Source organism: Siphateles boraxobius, unplaced genomic scaffold (genome assembly GCF_051911475.1).
Source record: "Siphateles boraxobius isolate OS27281-9 unplaced genomic scaffold, OSU_SipBor_1 26, whole genome shotgun sequence".
In the NCBI taxonomy this organism is placed as follows: domain Eukaryota; kingdom Metazoa; phylum Chordata; class Actinopteri; order Cypriniformes; family Leuciscidae; genus Siphateles; species Siphateles boraxobius.
Window position 1 is genome coordinate 23,330,319 of NW_027508876.1, and position 27,619 is coordinate 23,357,937.

At 37.5% G+C, this 27,619-nt stretch overlaps 2 protein-coding genes across 4 annotated transcripts in view; one reads left to right on the top strand and one right to left on the bottom strand.

Annotated features, from left to right (window-relative positions):
* Positions 1–4,893: 4,893 nt before the first annotated feature.
* fbxo45 (F-box protein 45) lies at positions 4,894–9,356 on the bottom strand. The gene is made up of 3 exons (XM_077245047.1): positions 8,638–9,356; positions 7,622–7,978; positions 4,894–5,759 (listed from the first exon to the last, which is right to left on the bottom strand). The coding sequence occupies exons 1-3, from the start codon at positions 8,968–8,970 to the stop codon at positions 5,574–5,576; spliced, it is 876 nt and encodes a 291-aa protein (XP_077101162.1). The 5' UTR covers positions 8,971–9,356; the 3' UTR covers positions 4,894–5,573.
* arhgap29a (Rho GTPase activating protein 29a) overlaps positions 9,330–27,619 on the top strand; it is a 44,162-nt gene continuing 25,872 nt past the window's right edge. Inside the window, exons 1-3 of one of the 3 annotated variants that reach the window (XM_077245041.1) lie at positions 9,330–9,454; positions 12,551–12,645; positions 13,152–13,521. In XM_077245041.1, the coding sequence (XP_077101156.1) occupies positions 13,239–13,521 (283 nt within the window). In that variant the 5' untranslated portion in view covers positions 9,330–9,454; positions 12,551–12,645; positions 13,152–13,238. Of the gene's footprint in view, positions 9,455–11,399; positions 11,528–12,550; positions 12,646–13,151; positions 13,522–27,619 lie in introns of those variants that run through there. The other 2 variants (XM_077245040.1, XM_077245042.1) reach the window with 2 other exon arrangements.

Here is a 27,619-nt window from a genome sequence, read left to right on the forward strand (position 1 = left end):
GCTCTCCACGATGCTAGCGTGTTGTGTGTGGTTCCCATATCACTGGCGGGTTTTTAGTGCATTGCAGTTTCTAGGTTTTCGACTCTTTTTTTTAGTGGAGTGCTATATTCCATTGCTAACATAGATGTATAAATTCAACATTCAAACAGCTCCAGAGTCGTCGGCGCGCCCGTCATTTTGGAATGGTCAGCGTGTCGTTGCTCACACAGTAAGATTCAATTGATACCAACAAGGCCACAACATTGCGAGTGGTAGCCTACTCAGTGCAGAGTCAAATGAAGTTCAGCTCTACCTCTCTGAGTCTGGATGTTTAATGGAGTGTAGCAGGGATAGAGTTGTGGCTACTAGGGTTTGTGAAACCGCCGAGATTCAAATTCCAGAAAAAATGTGATATAACTCAAGAGATGATGTGTGAAATTTCATGATTTGAGTGACGTAATAGTAGAATTTTCTAAAAAATATTTTGCTACCTAAAAGTTAAAGATTTTTTGTGTCATGCACGCATGCATGTCTATTTCCCTCATATTCAATATAAAACGCATGTGGACTGATATTTTCCCAATGTCCGGACTACTTTATTAAAGCTACAGTCGGCAGTAGGGAGTTTTGAGAAAATGTTGACTTAGCCTGAAAATTTGAACAAGCACAACTTACAGGTCCAACCCCCTTGCTCTCTGCTACGCTACAGCCCTCCCTCCACAGCTCCTCCCTCCACAGCGGAGCCTGCCGTGAACGCACAGGCTTGTAAGCAGGACCACCTATGACGGCGGATTATAAACATTTATGGAATATTCACTAATAGGGACGAAACATCAACAATATGCTTTACATTGACTATGACCTGCCCATACTTTGACTACAAACTTGGTCCTCAAATCATTATGTATTTTGCAATACATGTAACTTTATAACGTTGCACTCTTTCTATAAGTTATAAATAGCTTGTAAGATAACGTTAAAGGATTAGTTCACTTTTAAAAAAACTTTTGCTGATAATTTACTCACCCCCATTTCATCTAAGATGTCCATGTCTTTCTTTCTTCAGTAGAAAAGAAATTAAGGTTCCCTTTCGAACGGTCACTTCGTATTGCGTAGGGAACTGAGGTTACGTGAGTAACCGAGTAGTTTTTGATGAAAACATTCCAGGCTTTTTCTCCATATCATGGACTTCAATAGGACACAAACGTTTCAAGGACCAAATGACAGTTTCAGTGCAGCTTCAAAGGGCTTTAAACGATACCAGACGATGAATAAGGGTCTTATCTAGCGAAACGATCGGTCATCTCAAAAATAAATAAAAAACTTTAAGTTTTATAAGCACAAATGCTCACCTTGCTCTGTTCTGTGATGCACGTTCGTAATCCTGTTCGAACTCTTTCATCCAAATGAACGAATCTTTTTTCGAGTCATTTCGTTCGTTGAATGAACGAAATGACTCCGAAAAAGACTCGTTCAAAATGAACAAATCTTTTTTCGAGTCATTTCGTTTGTTGAATGAACGAAATGACTCGAAAAAAGATTTGTTCATTTGGATGAACGAGTTCAAACAGGAGAAACACGAACGAGGGTACCTATCGCGCTGTGAAAGAGAGGGGTGATCAGTGCGTACACGAGCGTGATTGACACTGCTAAGACATTCCTCCTGGCTCTGATTGGTTGTTTCTGACCGGGAGCGGTGTATTTCTGCAAATGGATATAGGACCACAGGGAGGAGCCAGAGGAGCTTGATTTTTTCACAGATTGTCTCATTATTTACTTTCAGGACACAATGACAGTTTTAACAAATATTTGTTTACAAAAGTTACCTACTGGAGCTTTAATGAAGTACAGACGTTTCAATATATTGGTATTAAATGCATTTTCTGAGAATTTATATTTCAAGTTTTTACAGCAAATGTCGAAATGCGCGCTCTTTGGTCCATCAGTGCTTGAGTCACCATATATCAGAAAACATTTGGAATGGGTCAGACATAATTCTGACCACTTATTAAGTTTTGTTTTAAGTGAATTTCGTTCTGTTCCAACGTCTGTTCCAACGTCTATGAGCTTGTGTTTTAATATGGGCCATTCTACAGAATTGGTGCAAACTGCTGTCCCACAAGTAGCCTAGCCCATAAGTATAAAAATTGTAGCAAACTATTTTGGGTGTAGTTTTTATGTGTGTACACCTGTTCAGAACTGTGCTAAGTAACCATGTGCTGGTTTTCATCTTTGAACTAGGCTCAAAAGTATCTAAAATTGTCACTACCGAAACATGTGGTGAAAGTGTTGGTTTTTTGAGTGTTGTAGCAATTATTTTTGAGAAAGTAGTGATTCTTTTTAGGAAAAGTAGGAATTCTTTTTAAGAAAGTATCAAATCTTTTAAAGAAAAGTAGCGATTCATTGAAAAAAAAGTAGCGATTCTTTTTGACAAAGTATTGGTCAAGCGATTATTTTAAAGGGAAGTAGGGAATTTTTTTGGAAAAAAAGTAGCGATTAGTTTTATGAAAAGTTGTGATTCTTTTTAAGAAAGTCGGGATTCTTTTTAGGAAAAGTAGCGATTCGTTTTATGAAAAGTAGCAACTCTTTTTGAAAAAGTAGCAATTTAAAAAAAAGTAGCTATTCTTTTTGAAAGTAGGAATTTATTTTGAAAAAGTAGCAATTCATTTTAACAAAAGTAGCGATTCTTTTGAAGAAAAGTATCGATTTATTTTGGGAAAATAGCGATTCATTTTAGAAAAAGTAGTGATTTGTTTTTGAAAAAGTAGCGATTCTTTTTAATAAAAGTAGCGATTAATTTTAAGAAAAGTAGTGATTCTATTTGTAAAAGTAGCGGTTCATTTTAGAAAAAGTAGCGATTGTTGTAAGAGTAGCGATTCATTTTGGAAAAGTATAGATTCTTTTTAAGAAAAGTAGCGATTCATTTTGGAAAAGTATAGATTATTTTTATGAAAAGTATAATTTATGCCCAATTGCGTCGATTTATGTATATATCAATGGTTGCAAAGGTATTATTAATTGTTGGTGTTGCTATGCAATTACTATTTTGTCAAATTGCTTTTAGTGCAATGCTTTGCAGTTGCTAAGCTACTTTTAGTGTGCTGCTATTCTGTTACTTGGTTGTTGAGTCCTTTAGGGCAGTGCTATGCAGCTGCTAAAATGTTTTGTTTTTTAGTGCGTTGCTATGCAGTTGCTAAGGTAATCGGAGTAATTTTTAGTGGGTTTCCAAGCAGTTGCTAGAGCGTTTAATGTCACTAAGCAGATGCTAAGGTGTTCTTAGTAGTTTTAGTGTGTTGAAATGTATTTGCTAGGGTGTCAAATGCAGTGCTGTGCAGTTGCTTAGCAAATTGTTCAAATTAATCATGGTATTACAGGGGTTTCTAATTGTTGAGGGGGCAGGGTGGCCAGTTTCTGCACATCAAAACTAGCCCAACAGCCCAGCGATCAGCAACAAAAATAGCCCTATAGCCCAATGCGAATATGGGAGGACCGCAGACTTGGCAACCCTTATTATTGGGAGATACGATCGGGTACGTGGCTTGACCATTGGAGAAAGCATAACGGCCAACTTGGATCAGGTGTGTTTTGATAACCAATCACATTAATGCCTTCACGTAATTGAATTTATTTCAGAGTTGTGCGACAGTTTGCGGATACCATAGGGCCAGGCTGTGTCCGAAATGGCCCCATACCCTTAAATAGGGCACTATTTGAGGGGACAGGCATTTGTAGTGGTGTCCCAAACCATAGTAGATGTAATCAAGTGCACCAATTCAATCACACAATGCACCTCAATAACGAGTGTACAACCAATGTACACTCAACGTCTAGAGAATACCTATAATGCAATGCGAGAGTCGTGCCAAATGAATTCCTGCGACTCGCGAGAAGATGGCGCCCGCAGCTGAATCATATCATACAGGTATAAATTCCGTTTCAAGTGATTATTAAATTGGTTTATACAGTTTCCATGACAGAGTTCAAGATCATTTTTTCCTTTACTACTGGAACTGCCAGTTTGTTAAGAGTCAAATGATTTTGAAAAAACAGGCACAAACTATTTATAGCTGGAGCACTTCCGGTCCGAATTCACTCACTCGTTTTCATTCACTCCTTCAAGTGGATTAATGTAGGGAATAGTGAATGAGGGTATAGGGGGCGATTTTGAACACAGCCACAGAAATGAATGAGAAGTGCTGTAAACTGAATCCTACATGTCTCGCAATTGTTTGTGACTTCTTTTATAAAAAAAGGCAAGTGTAAACTAAAAATAGATCAACCTTAAACTATTGTTTAAAAGCAAACATGTTGAAGATTAGCCGATAGGCTGATAATTCATTAAATGTAAAGCTCTTTTCCCATAAAAGCAGTTTATTCAGCGTTGTGAAGCCTCCCCTCCATGGACATTGGTTAAAATGTCCCTTCCCTGCATACCATGCTAACATTTTTGCTAACCTTGTAGGCTTGTCTTCAAGTGGCTTTAATTAAAATAAGAAAAATCTCTCTCTCTCTCTCTCTCTCTCTCTTAGCTGAGGCCATCTTGTGGTTGAGACCCACTTGTTCTTAGATATTTTGGTCCCTTGATATGGTTTGGGATTTAAAAAAAATAATTATTGCCTGTTTTATTGTCAACCTGCTACAATAATAATTATTAAACACTGATACAATTAAACAAAGAATGAAATTGACCTTTCCTTCCATTTTAGACCAATTGCACTATACAAAATTAACATTGTTAAAAAAATATATAGCTGTGACTTGTCAACTGTTGTTAGGCTTTGTCTAGGAACTCCTGATGACGGATGCCACCTTGTGGTGAAAAGAAAACAAATATGGTCTCTTCATTGATTGCTAGATACAAACATTAATATACCACCAGATCAATCATGTAACAGCAAAACAGTCTGAGATACGTTCACAGTCTGGCACAATTATGAGTTTATTTGCAGTCTCCATAACCTTGGTTATAGCAAAGATGGACTTCAATAAATAAATACTATACACTTATACATCACAGTTAAGATGTAGAGTAACAACGGAATAACGACATACTACATTTGCCTGTCCTTAAAAATAATAATAAAAAAAACAGAGGAAGAGACTTGTATACTGCATGCAGATAACTGCTCTGGAAAAAACAGAACGGTTAGATATTGGTACATCGTTTTGGCATGTTTACTTCATGTTATTTACCTACACGTAAATTTGCTTTTTTAAGTGAAAGCTTGAGCCGTCCTTGAACTCATACAGTAGCTTCTCATTCCATGCGTGTGTAAAATGTTTGTAATGAATTATAAAACTTTGTCACTTGTCTCTTCTATTTTGGCTTAATTTTTTAACCTATTTCATAAAATAGAACAGCTCCTCCCTGTGCAATTTCATAAATTAGATTAAAACCAGGTTTTAAAAAAATGTCCCAGGTCTTAAAAAAGGATTAAAAACGAATAGATGTTCAACTGAAATCCGCAGATGTGTGTTGGACATCCTCACCATCAACAAGCCCCGCCACCAACCACATATTTTCCTCTTTTTTTAGTGACAAGCAGCAGTTCCCATGGTGCTCTTCGGTTGTAATAGTGGCACTGAGATCCTACTTATCCATCCAGGGGTCTTCCCAGATACACCATAGTCACTTCAGTGTTCCCATAGACGGCAGAAACAGCGGGAAAGAGGCATGTTTTGGGCAGCCCCCGGAAAGCCACTCCAAGGAACTCAAACCCTCGCTCAAAGGCTAGTGTCTTATCATCCATGTCTAGGATTACACGTATTCTCTCCCCTATCTGGAAAATAAATACAAACATATTATAGAAAATGGACAATTCTTATTTCCAGGAATATATTGCAGTATTTAATATAAATTATCAGTGCACATTATTTTATTTTTTAAAAGGAATGTGCCATCATAATCTTTAGTCAATATGACTTCCCCTCCCTCTCGCAGCGACATCTCTTCTTTGATGATGTTTACTGGCGTGAGGGCGGGACAACCTGTCACTCACATGAGATTGACCAATAGCATACCACAATGATCCAAAGACCCAATCAATTCCCCATGGACAAAATCAAGTCCTGCATACGGAAGACTCGTAACTTCCGTTTCATGCTGACTTTTCGAGGAAAGGTTCAGGCAAAAATTACAAACTGACTAGTGATGCATGATATATCGGCCACCATATTGGTATTGGCTGATATTTTTTACCGATATATTAAAGCCGATAAATAAACAATTATTTCTTTCAGATGCACACTGTTCGCCATGATGGTTTTGAATTGCAGGTTGAAATTTGGATGTATATTTATCTGCAAATATATCGGTTATCTGCTTTCAAATATAAAGAATAATCGGTTATCGGTATTGGCCAAAACGTTCTTATCGGTTCGGTTCATCCCTAAAACTCACATTAGTCACTCTCCCTCCTGTTGTTCCAAACCTGCATGCTGTTATGTTTGCAATCAAAAACACAAAATAAGATATTTTTAAGAATCTTCACACTGTTTTTCCTCCCAAACAAGACTGTCAAACACAAAAAAAATCTTAAAAACATAAAAGTTGTCTGTATGACTTATGTGCTGCTTATGTGTCTTCTGCAGCAATACACTAGATTTGTACAAGCAACGTTTGATATTTTAGAGCTTTGGCAGAGATTTTAAGTGAATAATGACTTAAGTTAAAACCTGCACTTCACATAAAGGTAAAAAGCAATTTCGGAAGACTTGGAAAATAGCACATAAGTCATATTCCAACTGCTTTTATAGTGTTTCGTTTTTGTTGTTTTTGGAGCTTGACACTGACAGCTGTGGACAGCTATATATATTGTATGGACTGCACAAAGATTCTTAGAAATGTCTTCTTTTCACAGGAAAGATAACAGAAAAAATAACAGGTTTAGAAGATGAGAGTGAGAAAACAATGACAAAATTAAAAAAATGTTGAGATACATTATTTCTCTAGATGAACAGTTCCCCCCAAAATGGAAATTCTGTCACAATTTATTCAACTTCATGTCATTCCACTCATTTAGCTTTCTTTCTTCAGGTAAAACACAAAATAAGATACATGGAGCTGTTGTCCATATTGTGAAAGCCAGTGACCTTCAATAAACCAAAAATGACAAAAGGTAGAATTAAACTATTCATACATATGTACTCTGAAGTGCACTTTTTATTTTTGCAATTTTCAGTGTACACACTAATTATATATATACTATTTATCAGAGGTGTCAATTCCAGGGGTCAGAAAGTAAAAGTCTTGCCATATGTTTATTCCACCCATTAACTCAGCCAGCTGATTTCACTAATTAGTTCTATCTCCTGGCTGAAAAACTGTGCTAATTAGCAAATACAGGTGATTGGAACAAAATACTGAGGAGGAATTTTACTTTCTGAACCTGGACTTGACACCTCTGCTATTTATACGACAAAATCGCATAGAATAATGTATAAGTATGTGAATTGGGATGCACCTACATCAAACATGGTAACACAAACCTAAAACACCTCTTGTGTGTTTTGCAGTAGAAAGAGAGTCATAAAGTGTTAAATGACATGAAGGTGAGTAAATGACAGAATTTCCATTTTTAGGTGAACTATCCCTTTAAGTTTGGAAAAGCATGATTTTTAGTACATTCTCAAGCTCCACTACCTGGTATTTTGGTGCGTTGTTGCACTGGGGGAAGTTGCCGTTGACCTCCCCATTGTGAAGCAGGTTATTGTCTACTAGATTCCAACCCCAGCTCTGGTCATCGCTGCCTAGAAGTGCCACATAGCCCTGGCACTGCATGGGAGCCCTCTTGGTCGCGATGCCGATCACCGCCACCGTGCCAAGAGGACCCTCCCACCAGATCTCCCAGGCATGCCGGCCCTCCAAGAAGCCGATCTTCCCACGGGCACCGTCAGTGCTTTGGGCGATGGGGTTACGGTGCAGAGTAAACCCGTTTTTTTTTATATATACATTCCTGGAGCAGTCATGGGAACTCAGCGCATGCTGGAAGGACTTCAGCTGAGGATAAAAGAAAGAAAGTTACTCCAAACTTTTTTCCAATAATTTTTTTTTTCTAGAATGAGACGGTAATACAACAGTAATTCTCTCTCTATATAATTTCTATTAATTATGATAGTATGATGTGTTTAAAAATTATGGTATGGTTTATTTAGTGATTTTATGCCACATCAGTATTTATTCTCATTGCAAGAACAGGGTAAAATAAGTTACAAATAGGTAAATAGATTAATAAACATATTTGGCAGAACCATGTCCAAAATACAATGCTGGCCTGGTACCATACTTTTTGGTGATGAGAAGTCACGACAAGTCAATACAAGATTTTAGTAATTTATAAGTAAATGCCATTTTTCTGTTGATGTGACTGTATTTGGGTCCAATATTTACAAATGACGTCATACATTAGCACCGTTCTGACGGTCACCTACAAACATAACTGTATTCAAAAAATACGAAATGAAAAATAAAAGTGTATGGGTATTATTTGAAAAATAAAACCAAATTATACCAAATTATCATGCACTAAGCAAATTCTAGTTTATTTAATAAAAAATACAATTTTAGAAAATGCATGCATGATGCATGGTCATACGTATTACAATGTCGATTATATAAATGAATAGCATATTACCATGAATTACTTTGAACAATCTTACTTTTCCTTTAAATGAAGTCAGGTTGCAGAGGACATCAGAGCGCAGCGCTTCTTCACTGAGCAAGCGGGCGCACAGACTTCGCCACACCTCGCTGTTTTCATCCGCCAGACAGTTGTACCAGTGCCAGCAAACGAGCGAGCAGTTCATGAGATCCGGTAGCTCCAGATAGGAGAACATATGCTCGAGAACTCGGCTGGGTAACCGGCCCGCGATGCTTGATCCTCCGCTTAATAATGCGGCAGAACCGGCGCCCGACGAGGAGGAGCAGCAGCCCGCGGCGGCAGAGCCCAGCCCCGCAGACTGCGCCCCTCCACCGGCCCCTGCGCCAGACATGTCAAACTCCTCCGCTGGAAGCAACCGTTATTACAGCCACTAAGCTGGATTCAACAGCGGGTCAGAACCCCACCGTAGTCCCGTGAAGCACGTTTGCCTGACACATCTCACGGTGTTATTGCTGTTGCGGCCAAATGGATCAAAATCTAAGCTATGTGACTATTGTAAAGGTCCTGGACGTCGTGCGGTCAACAAATCCGAGCTCAATAATCAGGATGGATTGTACTAAAGTATATAGTTTGATTAGGTTACTTTATATATTAACAATAATTATCCAAGTACTATAGTACATAACACGCGTAATGCTACTCTTTTCTGTTTCTGTTTCACATTAGTAATGCCCGATTCATGAATCAATCATTCTTGTAAGATCTTTTCAGTGAAGTGATTCACCCGGTCCTCAAAATCATCCTTTTTGATGAGCCGAGAACAGATGAGTGAACCGTTTGGAGTAAACCAAGTCTTTTGACTAATGGAGCGAAAGGTATAAAATGTTCTAAGATAAATGTTTGTTTTATGACGGTAAGGTGATTGTTTTACTATGGTATTATATTCAAATCATATTTAGGTCCTAAATAATAGTTGAATTGTTTCTAACCGGTTATTTGAACTGAACTGTTTGAAAGAACCGATTCGCTAAAATGAATCTACCTTCTCAATTTTATGTTATACACTTCTTTAAGGACCTTGCAATTGACTGGATTACGTATAGAGGGGAGGGGGGAATGAAATGTTACGGGAAAGACAACTAGAGGGCGCCGTTTAGTTTATAATTCTTTATAGCTCAAATAAATATAACCTAAAATTTACACTTTTGACACATAATTTAAAATATGTATTAAATATCCATTAAAACAAAGTGCACTATTTAGCCATTGCTGAATATTTAAAATAATAAATGAATAAAATAGAGTTTAAAGGCATAGTTCACCCAACAATTCTGTTGAACTTCTTTTGTGTTCAACAGAAGAAAGAAACTCATACATGTTTGGAACAACTTGAGGGTTGAAAATTTTCATTTTTGGGTGAACTATCCCTTTAACTCACATAGGAATCCACCTAATATGCAATAATTGTGGACTCTACGAAGAGAAAAAGAAGAAAAAGATCCCATCACTTAGCTCACATTCATGGTTTATTTAATACATGCCTTCAGTCTGTTTCTCAGAAGAAACAGCAACGTGAATTTCTAATTATTTTACTTCCTAAATGGCCGGTTATTAATTATTAACTATTATTAAACCTTCAGGGTTATAGACAAAGAATAATGATGCAATTTATTCTTAAAACTCAAACAAAGATTAGATTTCCTCAAATGTTCTGATGATGTAGGAATATTATGTTTTGTTTTTCACCTTGGTTATGCAGCTGTCAGTCTGTTTTCTGCATGATTCATTGCTTGCTGCTTGAATGCTGTCTGGTCTGATGGATCATTGGCTTTAACGGAGAGGGGCAGGTAGTGAATGCTTATATTTTCCCCCAAGGAAGCGATTATGTCAGTTATGGCTCACCATTGCTTTGCCACATACTCTTAATTAACCAACATCTACTATAATGGGTTTATTTCTGCATAAAAGATTATTTATTGTAAACTTGTAAAGTCCATGTTTCCATGTTCCGTGAAACTAGCTGTCAGACCGGATTGACTGGTTGACTGGAAATTAGGTATGGTGCTTTCTGTAAACCACTGCCACTATATCTGCTGGGGGAATGAGAGTATTAGTGTTATTGTATTTACTATAAATAAGGGAGTATATATGATCATACTTCTGAGTTGCTGGCAGGGAAATCACTTAAAGTGACAATACCCAATATTTGTGAACAAAGTTGCAGGAATGTTTTGGAAAGGTAGACACTGAGGGGGATATGTAAGGGTTATTTTTATTAACTAAAACCATTAGAAATTAATTACTTGAAATAATATAAACATTAACTGAAAAAATGACACTAAAATAACACTGCATAATATGTACTTAATATTTAGATAGATTAATGAATAATCAACGTTTTTGCATTGCTAAATAAATGCTTAAACTTAGCTCTGTGTCCCATGTATTCTAATATTTGGTTACATACTAGAACGCAATACAAAAAAGCAGCCACTAAATGGATCAAATCTCTTTACAAATCAGTCTTCCCTTTGGCACAGTCAATGTATATACCTGAGGAGAGATGTTAAGGTCCTTAGTTATTCTTAATGGGCTTAAATATAAATAATTGGCAGTAAATTCAGGAAAATTAATCTTAAGGATTTATTTGTATATTTTGAAAGAAAGCAAGCCATGGATGTCTATACATCATTCAGAGTGCAAGTACACCTGTTGTTAGTGGGTGGAGACTGAGGCCCCGCCTCTCAATCCACCAAGGCCAATCATGAGTTAGATGGCCGTTAGAGGGCGGGGCGAAGCAAGCGGAATGTGATGCTCGCATAGACAGCATTATTTCGGTTTACGGGACTGAGATTGTAGAGCAAACCGGGGATATAACGGCATTTCGGATATATTTGGGCTTCCAGTATACATGTATCTGTGTGCAATGATCGAGATATGCTCCTTCAGTAAGTATGCATTTTTTAATTTCATATTTGGTATAAAACGGAATTGCTTGACTGTTGGGATTTGGATTTAAATAGGCTACTACGATAAAATTAAATGATGAAGAACTACGGAAGAAATACGTATTTTAAATAGTATTTGAGGTGTGCAATGTCGCTTTAACAGAAACACAGAACAATTACACAAACTTAATGACCTCGGATTTAGTTATAGTTTTAGTTTAGGAATGTTGTCTTTGGTTTGTTTGGGAATGGACTCCGCGTGTCTTTTGACATTGCACGCAATCTTTGTGAGAATTTACGTGTTTACTGTGATTGTTTAATTCTTTAATAGCTTCATTTAATTAGTTTATTTTAGTAAATATAGGCTATGTTATTTTAATTCGCCAAATAGAGGCACTTAAGGATTTTTGTATATGTGTGGAATTGTTATACTGTGTGTGATGGTAATGATATGTTTTAGTGTTTGGAGAAAATTGGACTTGCTAACACAACATGGTGGTTTCAGCACTCATCCTAAAAAAAAAAAAAAAATAGCTCCTGAATTGAAATTCTTTAATACTGACATGTTTGGTAATGACATGAACTTCTTTAAACTGTAATTCTGCTCCTCTTGTCTCATCTCTTTTCCATCATGACCCAATAGAAACCTTTTTTGTGTGTGGGGATAAATTCAGTGGTTCTCTAAAACAATTGTTGTGACTGTGGGACAGTGAATCTTTCTTAAAACTATTGCAAACTATTCACATAAATACAAAAAGAAGTAGCCTATAAATATGTTCTTAGGAAAAAACTGAAATGTAGAATTTCCATGTTTTTTGCTATCATTTTAATTCAAGTTATAAAAAAAACGGTTTGGGTAAATGTTATAGTAACTATGTTTCTGTGAAGTTCTAATTTTTATTTTCCTAAATCTATTTTATATTGGACTCTCTTACAAAATAACTTGTCATAGGTAGATACTATTTGGGATTCTAACTTACTCTTACTAACCTTGTTTTATCTTTCTTGTCTTCTGAATAACAGCAAGGGGCGGTTTTATTTACAATCCACAGTGTGAGTTCTTTCAAAAATCCTAAACAAAGACAAAGTGAGATGTTACTTCATCTTTAGTCTGTGAGGTTAGTGGTTTGGCTTTCTTCAAACTCAAAGCATTTCATCTTGAGGAAAGTAAAGGCATTGGGATTGTTTTTTTCCTGCATTTTAAAATGTAAAAAATTCTATTAAGGGCACTTGATATAAAGAATGCAAGTCTTATATGTAAAAAAACAACAAAAAAAACTTGATGGAGACATATTTAGACTCAGACTTAACCCAAGCTTTTCCTAAGCCTCAGGTCACAGTCAAAATATGCCTTTGAAATTCCTGGTTTGCTTGTAACTAATATCCCCATCTCAAAGTATACCCGACCATATCACCTTTAGTCTGTTTAAAGGTTTCTTATTTGAGATGTAAATCACTTTTGAGACTCAGTGAAGTCTAAACCAATTTGGTGTGTAAGACATCCCTATTAGAGCACAGCTTAAATTTCTCCCCTGTGTATGTGCGGTACAGTCCTGCAAATAGAAGTGTTCTTGTCTTCAAACATTAGTGCTTTAATCATACGTTGTCTCTGTTGTGCACACAGGACCAACTGTCAGTAAGGAAACTCTTGGAATCTGAGAGTCTCCTGGGAACGTTGCACTGGGATCCTTTCAAACTGGCTGCAGCTGGGATGTTTGCTGCTGGGATGCTGCAGCAAAGCAGCGGAGGACTGAACAAGCGATCGCTGGGAATGGCTCGGCTTCCCAACTCCCACTTTTTTCCCCTCTCCTCGGGTTCTGGGTCGTGGGGTTTGGGCCGAACTGCGAAGAGCGGGTCTCTGAGCTCCGTCAGCTCGGGATCGGACAGCATGGACATGGCGGGCGCTGATCCTGACTACATCATGCAGCTGGTCAACGAAGTGCGGAGGTTTGCAGATGTGCTGCTCCACCTCAAGGAAGCTTTTAACACCAAAGGTAAGCGTGAGATCGCACCGTGTTGATGAGAAGAGCTTGTTGTTGCTGTCAGAGTTTTTACCTGTTGTTGGGTCAACTTAGCCTTGGCCACTAACCTCTCTTTATCTTGTTTGGATAGCTGCAAGGGAGTTTATTTGCCATAAATGTTAGTTCATTCAACAATGCCAGCAATCTTAAACAAAGATAGTCGGAAATGATTTTGTCATTATTTAGAAAGGTTAGTAGTTTATTTGCATTTTGTTTAAAGAAAATAGACTTTTGAGCCACTTTTAATCCATTATGTTATATAATGTAAATGTAAAAATATACATTTACAATTTATAAAAATAAATACATATATAAAACAGTTATTTTATATATATATATATATATATATATATATATATATATATATATATATATATATATATATATATATATATATATATATATATATATATATATATGTATGTATATTAATGTGTGTGTATAACCCCAACCCCAAACTCATCCCATTGGTTGAGGCAATATTGTGTGCAAAATAATACCCTCTTTTGTAATAAATAGCCTTTCCTCTGTACTCTGTAATCTTAAGTGAAGTGTTTTAAAACAGCAAAAAAAAATTTATCATAGAGGAGTGAATGAAGATTATCGGGATGATTACTCTTGCCTGTGCGATTACTGCATTCCCAAGGCAGTGCCGTTTGGGTCCGTTTGGATCAGATCCAGTGCACTAATCCTTGCCTTTACTTGAGAGTTCCTTAATAAGGAGGGGATGGAGGGGTGGTTGTGTGTGTATGTGGTGGGGGGGGGGAGTGGGGTGTTTCCAGTCTCCCATTGTGTCTGTGCCATGTTGTCCAGGGACTGTAGGAATCTCTCCTTTTGTGTAGCGGGGTGATGGAGGGTCCTTGACCCCAGCTGTGTTGGAGAGTAACTTTGAGAGCTGCCAGTGTGTGACCAGTGCTTTTGGCCTCCAGGTCTCCCCTTCCCGCAACTTTGGGCCTTGAACAGTAGGAACACCAGATCTGAGCGGGTGTGTTACTCTCCCAATCATTGGAGACTTACAAACTATGTGTCAGTCTTACATCGTTCCGAAAGTGTGGCGTTTTACAAATCCCTCTCAGGCGTGGAATCTTTCCGTAGAGTGACCTTATTAAAGATCTGAAAAAAGACCACTGCCAAAACAGTTTGCACTTTTACAGAGAAAAAGTTAACCTTTAAACACGCATGTAGCATTCTTGAAAAGACCCCTTTGTGTCTTAGCCTTGGTTGCTCATATAAGCGGATATTATGTAAATAAGCTTAGTAACACACTAACATGTGAGTCATAGCGCAATGCTTTTGCCGTTATTGCCTGAAATTCAGCTAAATGCAGGAAAGGAGACTAATTGAACAGGAAGCTGAATATAAGAGAGTGCAAAGATCTCAAGAGGCTCCTTTCCATGAAAAAGCAAACAATGTGCAAACAAACATTACTTCTACTTTGTAGACCGATGACAGTATAAATGTGTATATACATATATATGTATAGCATTATTTAAATACTTTTCAATGGCACGTAGGTGTCTTTAAGGTATAGTTCACCCAAAAATAACAATTATGTCATCATTTACTCACCCTCAAGTTGTTCCAACTCTCTGTTGATTGGACCCCATTGACTTCTATAGTATGTTTTCCCCATACTATGGAAGTCAACGGGGTCCATGAACTGTTTGGTCACCGACTTTCTTCAAAATTTCTTCTTTTGTGTTCCAGAAATCCATACAGTTTTGGTACAACTTGAGGGTGAGTAAATGATGACAGAATTTAAAATTTTCGGTGAACTAACACTTTAAAGAGTGATGATGCCTAATCGCTGTGAAATTCACACTGCTGGTTCAATTTTTATCACCAACAAAACAAAATTGAATGTATTGTAAATATTCAATATATTGCCCAGCCCTACTTTTATGTATATTAAAGCAACACGTATCCTCACAGATCATTACGTTTCTTCCACAGCCACTTATTTATTCCTAAATCGTACACGGGGCACTTCAGACGTCCATTTAAATGAAGGAATACTCCTAATTTCCATTCACAAGTGACTCTTGAGCCTTGTTTACTCTGGTGTGCGTAGGAAATGAACATTCTGGGTATCTGGGTGATTAGTGTTTTGCTTCAGCGCACATCTTCAAAGTAGTAATTGTTGGTAGTGAACTGGGTGGGGCTGAAGCAGAGCATAAAAGAACTGGCTGGGAATCAGTTGCTCTGGTGTGATTGAAAGTGATTTAGATCCTTTAAGTTTATGGCTGTATTGTCTCTGCAGTACGTGGCTGCAGTAAGACACTCCTCGTTTCTCAAAGCTTTTCATGGAAGGGTCGGGAAACCATGGGTCCTTTATCACAGTGCAATATTTCGGGCTCGTTACAAAACATCTGCTTTATTCACATGCGCTGATATGAGGGTGACTTTCTTTGTCACTCGTTCTTAGAATTGGTCTTCGAGAAAACTGGCAGCTTCTGGCAATGAGTCGACTTTCCCATGCAAGAATAGCAAGAACCTTGAGATCCCTCCTTAGGGAGTAGTTGTCTGCTATAGTAGGAATTCATTTTTTTCTTTTCTTTTTTTCTATCTGAAGTCAAGCTTGTCACCTTAAATGGGAATTACTAAACAACAGCTCTCATATACAGCGACGTTAAGAGGCTGACCTCTATGTTTCATTTAACTTGAGTTTTATGGATTTGAATCAAGAAAAAAAACATCTTGATGGCTTGTTTTCACATCATTCCCAGTTATGAGGTCTAGACAGCTTCCACAAAGATGTCTTCACAATGAGAGGGATTTTGAATATCTTGAAAGGGTCATGACCTTGCCCGGGGGCCGCACATGATGGACATGTTGGTAATTGGATTGGATTATTTTGGGGTCTCCGCTGGCCTGGGACATAACTGGCAGTTTGGGCTCTGAACTTGGAGGTCAGTATTGAAGTATTTAGTTTAATGTGGGGGTATTAAGAGTTATTTTTTAGCCTATTTTAAAGACCAAGAAAACTTGGTTACATGTATCTATATTATGTATACTGGTAGTGTAGATACTGATTTGATGTGTTGATTTATGTCGTGTGGACATATTGACATATTGTAATAAAGGATGCTCAATATATCGGTACTATTAATATACTGGTTATCAGCAAAAAAAAATGTTTCATGCTCTTTTCCCCTATTTTTACATTCAGATAACCTAATGTTCATGTTAATGCGATCTTTAAAAACACTTCAAAAATCTTTAAAAACACTAATAATTTAATAAAAACTGTTAAATATAATCTTTAGGTAATATCAAAATAAACATACATTTTCCACACTGTACTCTGTAATGTTGTGTCATGCCTAAATTCACTTAAGAAATAAATATATTGTAAGATCAAATTGTTTAAAATAGTCAGCATTATCTATATTTGACTGCCATAATTCTGTATTTCACCTTATTTGCCTTAGAAACAGTCAATATAATGCAATAAAGCATGGCAGGTGGCATTTACAGAGCATCCATTGTTAGATTGACCTCTTGTTTTACATTTTGAGACCGTGTCTTTGATTTTCCGAGCTGGTCAGGTGTTGCGTTTGTCCCATGGGCGACTCATTCATGCAGCAGGATGGTTGGCATGTGTCAGCTATTTTGGAAATGAAAAACAAGATGGCCTGTAATGAATACTGGCCCTATTCACTGAGGGAAATAAAGTGTGTAAGGTTCACTGCTCTCTTTATGATGTTTTGGAGACCCTCCATTCACGCTTGCTCGTTTCTGATGGGAACCACAGCAAGCTTTTTGCCTTTTGGATAATAATTTGGAAAGCGATAGCACAATTTCAAGTGACATTTCTCAGAGATGCTTTGGTTAGAAGGCATCGCTTTTGTTGAAATTATACACAACTGTCTGACATGCTGAGAAATTGACACAATCGCCCTCACATAGACCAGAATCAGCTTCTACTGGCTTATCAGCGAAACTTCTTATTCTGAAGTGTGAAGTAGAGTCTGGCTGCATCCGAAAACTGATAAATGCTTCATTCCGAGGACACATTCCAAGGTAGGAAGGCATCAAGGCCGTGTGTATCCAATGTTACATTCAGTTAGATTTAATACAAATCCTATATTTATAAAAAAGAACAGTTTAGAAAAAATAAAACTTTTTATTTTAGGTACACTTGAGTACATTAAAACAGAACCCAATTCTATATTTCAAATGCATACAATAAATAGACAGGATTTTGATGCAAGATGAAAAATTTATGCTGAAAATTGGACAAGTCATAACAGTTGCATGCCTTGATCAAACAGGATCAGGTTATTTTATGTTTAAGATAAAACAAACATAAAATCTCATAGCATTAGGTGTAACAAGGCTGTGAGCCTATAAACAGTGTAAGAAAACGAATACTGGCTTTTGGGTGATAGATACTGTAAATAAATATGGCAAAAAATCGATATGTGGCTTTTGAGAATCGATCACATTTTAAAAAACGATTAATCGAAAAATCTGTTTTTTTGCTCAGTCCTACTTCATGTGAAAAAGCTGCCTGCAAAGTCATTGCCTGATAGGGCACTGAGGCATCAAGTCAGCTGCCTAAGTTTTTCGGACACTGCCAATTTGTTTATCAATCCACTAACTTCTTTGGTCGCCCTGAAGTCTATGTGAACTAAAGGCTTCTCAGAGTGGACATTTGTTTATTACGAGCTCCAAAGGGACAGTAGACTCTTTCTTTTCTCCCCAAGTGCAGGATGGGTAAATAATCAAATTGTGATATAATTTCCCTCATATTTCAAATGATTTGGGTTGCTTTATAGCTCACAGATGTTTTAAAGTCTTAAAACTTTTCTGCTTTCCCAAAAATAAATACTTATTTAGTTAACTTTTAAGAGAATTAAATTAATCACAACTCACATACTTGATATCTCAGTACAGTTTGGTTCTTCTTACAGGTTTCTGTTTGATAGTGCTAGTGTAACCTTGAGAGGACCAGTCTGGTGTATTTTTAACTGTTAAATCAATATTGACCCTCTCCTGGTCAGCCATTACCGTGGTCTCGGCTCATCATTTTGATGGGGTGGGAAACACAGTCCTCTCCTCTCCCATCCCCCCCACATACTCTGCATTCCTCCAGAACAAATGCTCACTTGTTGCTTTAGTGTCTTAGATCAACAGTTGCTGGATGTTGGACACTTTGGACAAAAAGAACCGGCATAAAACATTGACAGTTCTGGTGTCCTATAGTACAGTGACTTTACAGTCCATTATGATGATTGGAAATGTTTGGAGTCAAAAGGAAAAATAGTTTGTCTTCGTAATCCTTAATCAAAATGTACTGCTGTTGTCACTTAGGCCACCTACATCTAAATACCATAACCAACATCTAAATACCATTTAGTCAGTTATTTAGAATTTTAGAATGGGTACCAAGTGTTCCTGTAGTTCGACCCGTAGAGCATGTCTCCAACAGCGCTGACATCTATCTAGAATGCAGGCCTTGATAAAATAAATGCAAGAATTAATAAAATGTATTCCTTAAATGCAATGTAAGTCACTTTGGATAACAGTGTCTGTCAAATGCATTAATATAAAAATAAAGATATTTATGTATTGTACATTTAATTTAATATTTTTTATTTATTCATATTTATTAAGGATTTATTTTTATATTTCCCATTTTTATTTTAGTTTGTTAGTAATTTTATGTGCTTTTTATTTTTTGTTAGTATGTTTTATTTTCTATGTAGCTTTAATACTTTTTTTAGTTTTAGTAATTTTAGTACTTCAACTTTGTTTATTTTATTTCATATTTATTTCAAATAACAGAAACCATTTTTTTTAATAATTTAAGATATTTTATTATTTATACCATATATATATATATAAAATTCAATCTTTTTTCGTATACAAAAAGAAGCCACTTAACTTCCAATACTGGGCGAATTTGCTGCGATGGCCCGGAATGGTCTCAAACTGTTGCTGTTGAGTTTGTGGAGGGTCCAAACTGCCCTCGCAGTGGGGTGCAGGCCGAGTCTATGAGTGGGATTAGACCCCTCTTCATCCCCAGTGGCACCACATTGTGCTCCAGCCTGCAGTGCATGGGGGGCTTCCTCTGATCGGCTAAAAGTGATTTTCTGGCCCCTATTGTGAGGTGATTTGGGGGCTGGTGACCAACACCACTTGCCCTGTGAACGACAACCTTCAAACACAGGCATGAGGGACCACATGAACCATACATATGGGCTGCTTTGATCCCGAACAGATTTCAGATGTGTTTCTAGCTCATCCGTTTCAGACAATTTGTTTATTTGTGCAAAGTCAGTGCTGATTAGTTGCACAGCTGATTTTATGTCATGAGTCATGAGAGTGAGTGCTTTACATTTAAAGTCAGTCACATCTGCATTTTAAGTGTTTGGTTACATAAATCTTTCAATATTCTTAATGAGTCATTGGTATCAAATGACTTGATTGCTTGGCTGGACAGTATGGTGATCAAAACGGTAATTTTCACAGTATTCCTGCACTGTTATTAATGTTAATGTGTAACTTGTTAGGTGCTGAGAACTTCTCACCAGGTGTTTCACAGCATTCATTTGTCAGACGTCACTATGAGTAATTCCTGGTGTCGAGCCAGGAATGTTTTTAGGATTACTGTTTCTTTCCCATGTGATACTACGGCCTGTCTCTCAACTGGTACACGTATGTTGTGTTGATTTCACTCATGGTATATAGATAACAATGAAAAATACAACTTCTCTTAAGTTTTATGGGAAAAAAGGTTGTGTGCACTATAGCCCCTCTGAGAAAACCAATATGCTCAAATATGAAATTCCAGCCTAAATTTAGCTGTCCCAAATTTCAGTGGCTTGTTCTGGCATTTTAATGCAGCTGTGATCCAGCTGTACTCCTGGTAAATGACAGATCTCCTCTGATATGAGATGCTTAGTGCAGCCACCAGTCAATTCTCTAATAAAGAGTTCCTTTAATGGCCACTTTGAAGATATTCTTGTTCAAAGGCAAAGTAAATGAGCACATAAATGAGTCCAGATCATCTTTGAAGATCACATTACACTTTCTTGTTTCATCAGAATTAGAGTTGGAGCTAGGAATCTTACTTAGAACCGCTTAAAAACCGGTACCATTTTAAAAAAAAAATACTGTAACTAAATAATTTTCTTGATGTTCATTTACATTATGAAATGTTTGCAATATTTATTTATTTAGTTAGTAATATGTACTTTAAAGAGGATCTATAATGCCCTTTTAAAAAGTCTTGATTTTGTTTTTGGGGTCTACTAGAATAGGTTTTCATGCTTGAATGTTCAAAAAAACATTGTGCGCGTGTGTGCGTGTGTGTGTGTGCATATTTTACATTGTTGGATCACCACTCTTCCAAGTCTGTCAGCAACACTCTAGTTTAGTTTCTGTATCTATGAAGCTCCTTTCCAAAAAGCGCAATGTGCTCTGATTGGTCGGCTGGATCATTGTGTTGTGATGGTTGGTCAACCGCTTTTGAGTGTGTTTCTGAAATGTCACGTCCCTTATCATAACTGCATTAGATCCGGAGTGGAAAAAACAACATCTCTTGGACAATTCGACAGCACACTATGCAACGCAACCAGGCCACGCACCCTTTATTTGTTTAGGCCTTGGGCTGGAATTATTTAAATTAGGAATATTGTGATGTGTACGTTCCTGGAAGAAAACTCAAGACTACAATCATGGCATTTCAGGGAGTTCAGAAACAGTGCGCACTGATATAGCGAATAACTCCCTTTGGAGTGACTTTGTGCTTTGTAAAATTAAAAAAACATTATACTCTAAAGAAAGTATAAAGTATAACATAATACAACTTCTTTAAAACATTAGAGCAGCTGCTTTGCTCCTGGATTTCATTGCTTATCTATAGTGAAACCCATTCAGGAGGTGAGCATGGAGCAGAGATTACAGCCTTCAGGGAAAGCTGAATGTAGGGCAAGATGACATTCATTCCTACCCTGAGCGAAACACAGAGAATAATAGATAAGACATGTAGCAAGGGTAGTTGTTATGGGAAGGAGGAGGCGGGAACCGATGAACAATCAACAGATTTTAAAATCCAAGCCTGGCCTCTCTCGTCCTTCATCGTCGTAGCTCCTCCGTGAGAAACACGAGACCGGTGCACCACGCAGGTGTCGCTCATCAGCAATCACTCGTCCTGTTCGCCACAAGGCACAACTGTGAGATTTCAGGGCTGAATGTACCAGTGTACATGTGTGATAGCTGTTTACTGCCTGGTTAATGCTGATTTGTGGATTTTTAACAGTTAGCCTTCCTGAAACAAGATTTGTAGGCTGATTCTTTGTCAATGCTGTGATCCCGATGTCTATTTAGGCATCACAACATTACAATGTACTGTAAGAAATCTTTTGAAAATCAGCAAGTCGTGCAAAAAATCTCAAAATGAAGCATTTTTGTTGTTTATGGGTTTGTACATTTGTATTTATTAAAGCAGAAGTTCCAGAGAGAAGGATCCACTGACCATTTGAGGCATTCAGATTAATACAAAGTCCTAACATAAGGAGCTCTGGAATGAAGAAAGTTTACAGTAGGAAGTTTGGAGAGAGCTGTAACATAGTCAAACATAGGAGACAAAGGAATGTTAAACAGTTTTCAAGAAACTGAAATGATAATGTTGGTCAATGGTAACAAGATACCTCACCTGAGGGTCCCAGTAGCTTTGTCTTTTATCTCCAAACCAACCTAGCAAATATGGTCTACAGATTAACCCTAATTCTAGACAACCCCCAATCAAGCCGACCCCTATGGATTAGCAACTTGAATCCAAGACGGCAAATTTATCCTGTAGATTAGATTAAGGTAGCCCTCCGATTGCTACTGGATTAAAATAGTCTGGAAAGCAGTAGATTGTATGTGTTCCTGCAGTCTCCTTAGCCTCAGTAAAGTCAGGAACGGATTAATCTCCTCCGCTCCCACACAAAACACAAGGGGTTCTATAGCGTAGCCCTGCAAGACCAAATACTCAACTTGATCTGACTCAAATCCTGTTTTCGAGCAGTGGGTTCCTGGTACAAGATGAGTGGTTGAAGATTAATTGGCCCCTGTTTTGCATCTGAGGCTGAGCCCTGGAAAGCCCATCAAAGAGACACAGCTTCATGTTGAGAGGGGAAACCCTGTCCGTGCCTTATCCTTGGCCGAGCAACACCTGTCTGGTTTTTCTCACGAACTTTATGGACAATTGCACAACTAGTGTTAAGACAGAATGAAATGTATACGTGTTCCACAAAAGAAGAAAAAAATGCATACGTTTCATTTTTGGGTGAACTATCCCTTTAAATGCTCAATATACTCAATGCATTTATGTTTGCGCACAAATGTAATGTGTAATGGGAAGGTTTTAGATATGTGAGAAGCAAAGGATTTCCATTTACATATTTTAATGTAAATTTTGCCATATTGGCATATTTGGCAAAAATGCTGGTTGAACACAGCAAGATACAAAAATGTTTTTATGCAAGTGTGCATAAAAAACTTACTTGAGGTGGAACATTTTTTTATTTGTCTGAATGTGTTATATATATTTTTTTTTTTTACTGAATTTACTTAATTTACTTTTTTACTCAATTCATCAGATTATTGACTAATATGACCTTCCAGAACGATTTCGCTCCAGACTTAAAGGGGTCATCGGATGCCCATTTTCCACAAGTTGGTATGATTCTTCATGTCAAGTTCGAAACATAATTTGGGTAAAATTCCTCAATGGTTGTGTAAAACAACACCCTTTACCTCCTCAAACACAGCTCTGTTCACAGCGACCCGTTTCGATGCATGTCTCTTTAAATGATAATGAGCAAAGTTCTGCTCACCCCACCCCTCTCTTCCGTGGGGGGCGTCGACTCAAGACTGCCTTGGCAACTTGCCTTGGTGGACAGTATACAAATGGCTGAGGGCGGAAATATGCTAATACGGGACAGTCCGTCAGTGTTCGTGGGTGGAGCATGAGCAATATGACATCATATTGCTCAGAAACGGCTTGATTATTGAGAGTGTTTAGACTTTTTGAGGATTTAAAAAAAAAAAGGGAAGGGAGTGAATGGATTTTTTTCATTGTATGGTAGTTGTGTCCGCATAATATAGCATAAATTAATTTTGCAATAGATGACTTCAAGCTTGACTTCTTTTTTTACATTATATTATGATATGTAATATAAAATCATATGCCATTTTTAGAGGATGAAGCGAGTAATCTGTTTAGATCTTTTTTGAATAGGATTTTTCTGTCTGATTTCTGTAGATTATGCTAATTAGGACCTCTGTGAAGCTTTTTTTGTGTTTTACTCAGCTTGACTTTTGACAATAAGTCAAAAGTTGGTTCTCTACCTTCAGGACTGCCAGGCCCGAGAAGAGCTGGTCGCAGTAATCCGTGTGGAGAGAGCTGGGCTCTCTCTGTGTTCTGGTCGGCGTTGCTCTGTGGGAGATTTTCAGTCGTGTTGAATGCGGCATAGCTGGAATGCTGGGGCTCAATTCTCCTCATAAACGTTACGTGGGGAACAGGCGGGTATGGTGGCTGTCTTTTTTCCCGCTCTCTGAGTGATCGACAGCTCTGCGGTCTAATGAAAGAAACAAGCGCATTCCTGTCTCCATGCAAGGCGTCTGATTTATATGCAGAAGGAAATTTTGGAGTATAAATACTTGGAATATTTAATGGAAGTGAGGTTATTAATGGTTTGTCAAAATGTCAATTTTGCAAATAACGTTCGGCTTCACAATCAGCTGTCCTTCAATCCCTCCAGAAGTGATTCAAAATCAATTTGAAGAACATCTCAAAGTGGTGTTTAAGGCTTTTCAAGTTTTCAATTTTTGTACCATGATTACTAATGGCACTTGATGAATAATGTGACCTTACCATGTCATTCAAGACAATGTTAATTTTTACACAGCTTTTTGTTTTAGTTAGTTTTTGACAAAAATATCCTTTAAATTTAGTTCATGCCTAATTCAATCATTTAAAAAATTTTTTAACTAAAATGGCATCTAATTTTAGTCAATACGGATGCCCAAGTATACTTTTGGCTTCATGCATTGTTAATCTGTTGTGTATCTGGTGTTTTTTCTTTTCGTCATATTTTTGTCAACAGCATGTTTTATTTAAAATCGTTGAGATGATCATGATGAAATTTTCGTCTTCGTTATCCTTGAAGAAATAAAAAAGTCAATGATTTCATTGACAAGAATAAGACTTGTTTAATTAAACATTTGCAATATATTTCATTTTATGTTGGCGAATGTTCTACCTGTCCCGTTTGACGTCCGAAGGCATGTCTATGCGAGTATGTGTGTGTGCAAGAGGCTCTTTTAAACGTTGGCCCTTTGTGTGCAGTCATGGGAAAGAGTGGTTAAAAGGTGGATCAGCAGGGTACTTTGGGGCAGGGGGAGATGCTAACGCAAAAGGCCCCTTTACCGCGGAGCATGTAATATCCTGTAATATACCTCCTGTCATAGGGGAGGACCTGGCCCACCTACCTCAACAGAAAGTGCCCGGGGTGGGCCGTAACCGCTGAGGAACGCATTAGACAGTCCACCCTGGCAACTCTGGTCAAAAGGGCATGTTAAAGGCTAAGTAGTCTGAATTTTACCAAGTCTTTTGACTTTAAGACATAAAGGAGGACCGTAACCAAAAATGTTGATCACCAAATTACTGACTCCTACACTCCTACACTGCTGTTGACCCCTAATCAGAAGATTATCATAATGAGTGTTCTTGCTGGTCTTTGTGCTGGCTTTTCAAGCAAGTGGTTGTTGTGGAACTCCAATTAAAATTAATTTTCAATGGTATAATAGCATGTTTTTTAATCCTTTGTGGAGTGGGGTTTACATTAAATACTATAAGCTCTTTATAATTTGATTGGGCCTCAGTTGGCTCAATTGTGACATGTTTAGTGATTTCACACTGGCCGTAGACCAAGAGGCCCTGCCATCCATCTCTCATATTCTGGAGCTTTATTATTACATTGTTCTCATGATTAGCCATGCATGATTAAGCAAGATTGGGGTCGCAGGAAGAGGAATGTCGCAAAGGTTTAGTATTGTTTGGTACTGTATTTTGTTTTTATTGGATTTTTAAAATTTTAATAAATTTCAATAGATTTTAAAATCTTACTGTTCATGGCCATTTAGATTTAATAAAAAAAAAAGAGTATCTGTTCATATCGGTTGATACTGTATTCTTATTGGGTTTTCATTTTAAAATGTAATGTTTAATTTAATAATTTTATTTTTAAAACTAATAGTTTAATCACATTGTTAAATGTAATTTTTATCAAATCTAAAAATAATATTGACTTTTTATACTGTATATTATAACACAACATTATATTATTCAGTATAAAAATATGATTACAATATATATTTATATAATATATATAATGTTGCCTGCATTTGTCTTGTATATTTTTACAGTACTTGAATTAAATGTATATTGTCTTAATTTTCTTATTTATCTGATATTTTTTTATTGAATTTTAAGAATTTAATTCATCAGAGATTGGCCATAATGTGAAAGTAATTATCAGTAACAGCCAAAATTGTAATATTAGCGCACTCATTATACTCTACGCTTGTTTCTTATTACATTATTTATGGCCGTTTTATTGACGTGCTTTGGTTTAGCAGGTTTTGAGGAACATATATTTCCAAGAAAGGAGCCTTGGCTGTTGCACTTATTTGGAAGACATCTTGTGTGTTCGTGTGTTTACATGTGTGGCCCCTCTTTTCCCACTCCTACACTTCACCATACAGGAATGCTGGGTTTCCATGACGCTAACTGGGTAAAAATGAGTCCAGAGTGGGCTTGCAGTAGCAGGCTTTCTATTCCTAGAATCACGCTTCCCCAGGTCTTAACCCAGGTGCACATATCAGGACCCAGGAAGAGATCCCACCTTCCCCCTTCCTTCGCTCTTCCGTTCCCTGTGGAGTCATACGGCCCATCTCTCCTTTCTGAAAGCCTCCCAGATTTATTGTTCTATAAATGCCTCATGCTGCAGGCCCCAAAGAAGACATCCCAACTGTTTGCAAATGGCCCCCGGAGACAAAAGAAAGCCCCAACCAAAATGGCTTTTCTTGTCCCGCTGAAAGCTCACTCTTGGTTAAACAAGGTTTCCCGTCATCACCGGTGAGGGGTCTCTCTTCCCTGCTATATCAATCTGTTGGTGAGTGATCGTGTTTGGCCCCGGTTTGAACAAACTCAGTGCTGTTGTAACCATCCCAAACAGGGAACTGCAGGGTTAAAATCATCAACATCCCATCCTTCCCGCTGTTCTAGGACTCAGTTGTGCTAATTGGTTGTTTTTTAGGATCGGCCCAAACGAGCAGGGAGCCATTTAAAGTGTTTGATGGCCCTGGGTCTTGTGGCCTCTATTCTCTCTGTTCAGCCATACCGAGAAGAACTGAACCCCCCCCCCCCCCGTCCTTTCGGGATGCGTGACCGTGTGTGCATGTGAATGGGAGCGCTGTGTGGGGATGGGGCCTTGCTTTGTGTTTGTGTTATTGTCATTCAGAATGTAATGTCTTTAAAAGGGGGTTTTTAATTTGACCCCCACCAATTAAGAGATTTAGACTCGGGTTGGTTGGCGGTCACCTTTGACCCACCTGCTTATTATACTCGCCGTCTTCACATCACGGTGTGAAATCCTCTTGTGCTCCTTCTGTTTCTCCGAATATCTCCCTGTCCACTCTCATTCTCTCTTTACGAGATTGTTTCTCTTGATAGTAATGTAGATAATTCTTGCCAAACTTATTGAGAATTTCTCTGAGTAATTGTTCTTGTCTCATGTTTCCCAAGTGAAATGCAAGCTTAATATAGCAGAGAACTTTAAGAATAGTATGGCAGTTTCAGCATTGCAGTGATTAAGATTAAGATTATACTTAGTCAGATAGTTAGTCCCATATTTAACTCTGAGAGGTCTTGAGTTTGTGCCATGCTCTGAGAAAAACAGGGTTGTATTTGTATACCATCTAGAAAAGCAAAACTTTGAATGTTGACTTGACAATCTTGTTTGAAAGTTTTGAAAAAAGTTTAGTTTAGGTAGGCCTATAGGTTTATCAG

What these genes read in the sequence shown, in the direction of transcription:
- fbxo45 (XM_077245047.1), bottom strand. Translation starts at nt 8,970, where the DNA reads ATGTCTGGCGCAGGGGCCGGTGGAGGGGCGCAGTCTGCGGGGCTGGGC. An exon ending in TGACTTCATTTAAAGGAAAA is followed by an intron (nt 7,979 to 8,637) that starts GTAAGATTGTTC and finishes TTTTATCCTCAG; the next exon opens with CTGAAGTCCTTCCAGCATGC. An exon ending in ACAACGCACCAAAATACCAG is followed by an intron (nt 5,760 to 7,621) that starts GTAGTGGAGCTT and finishes TTTATTTTCCAG; the next exon opens with ATAGGGGAGAGAATACGTGT.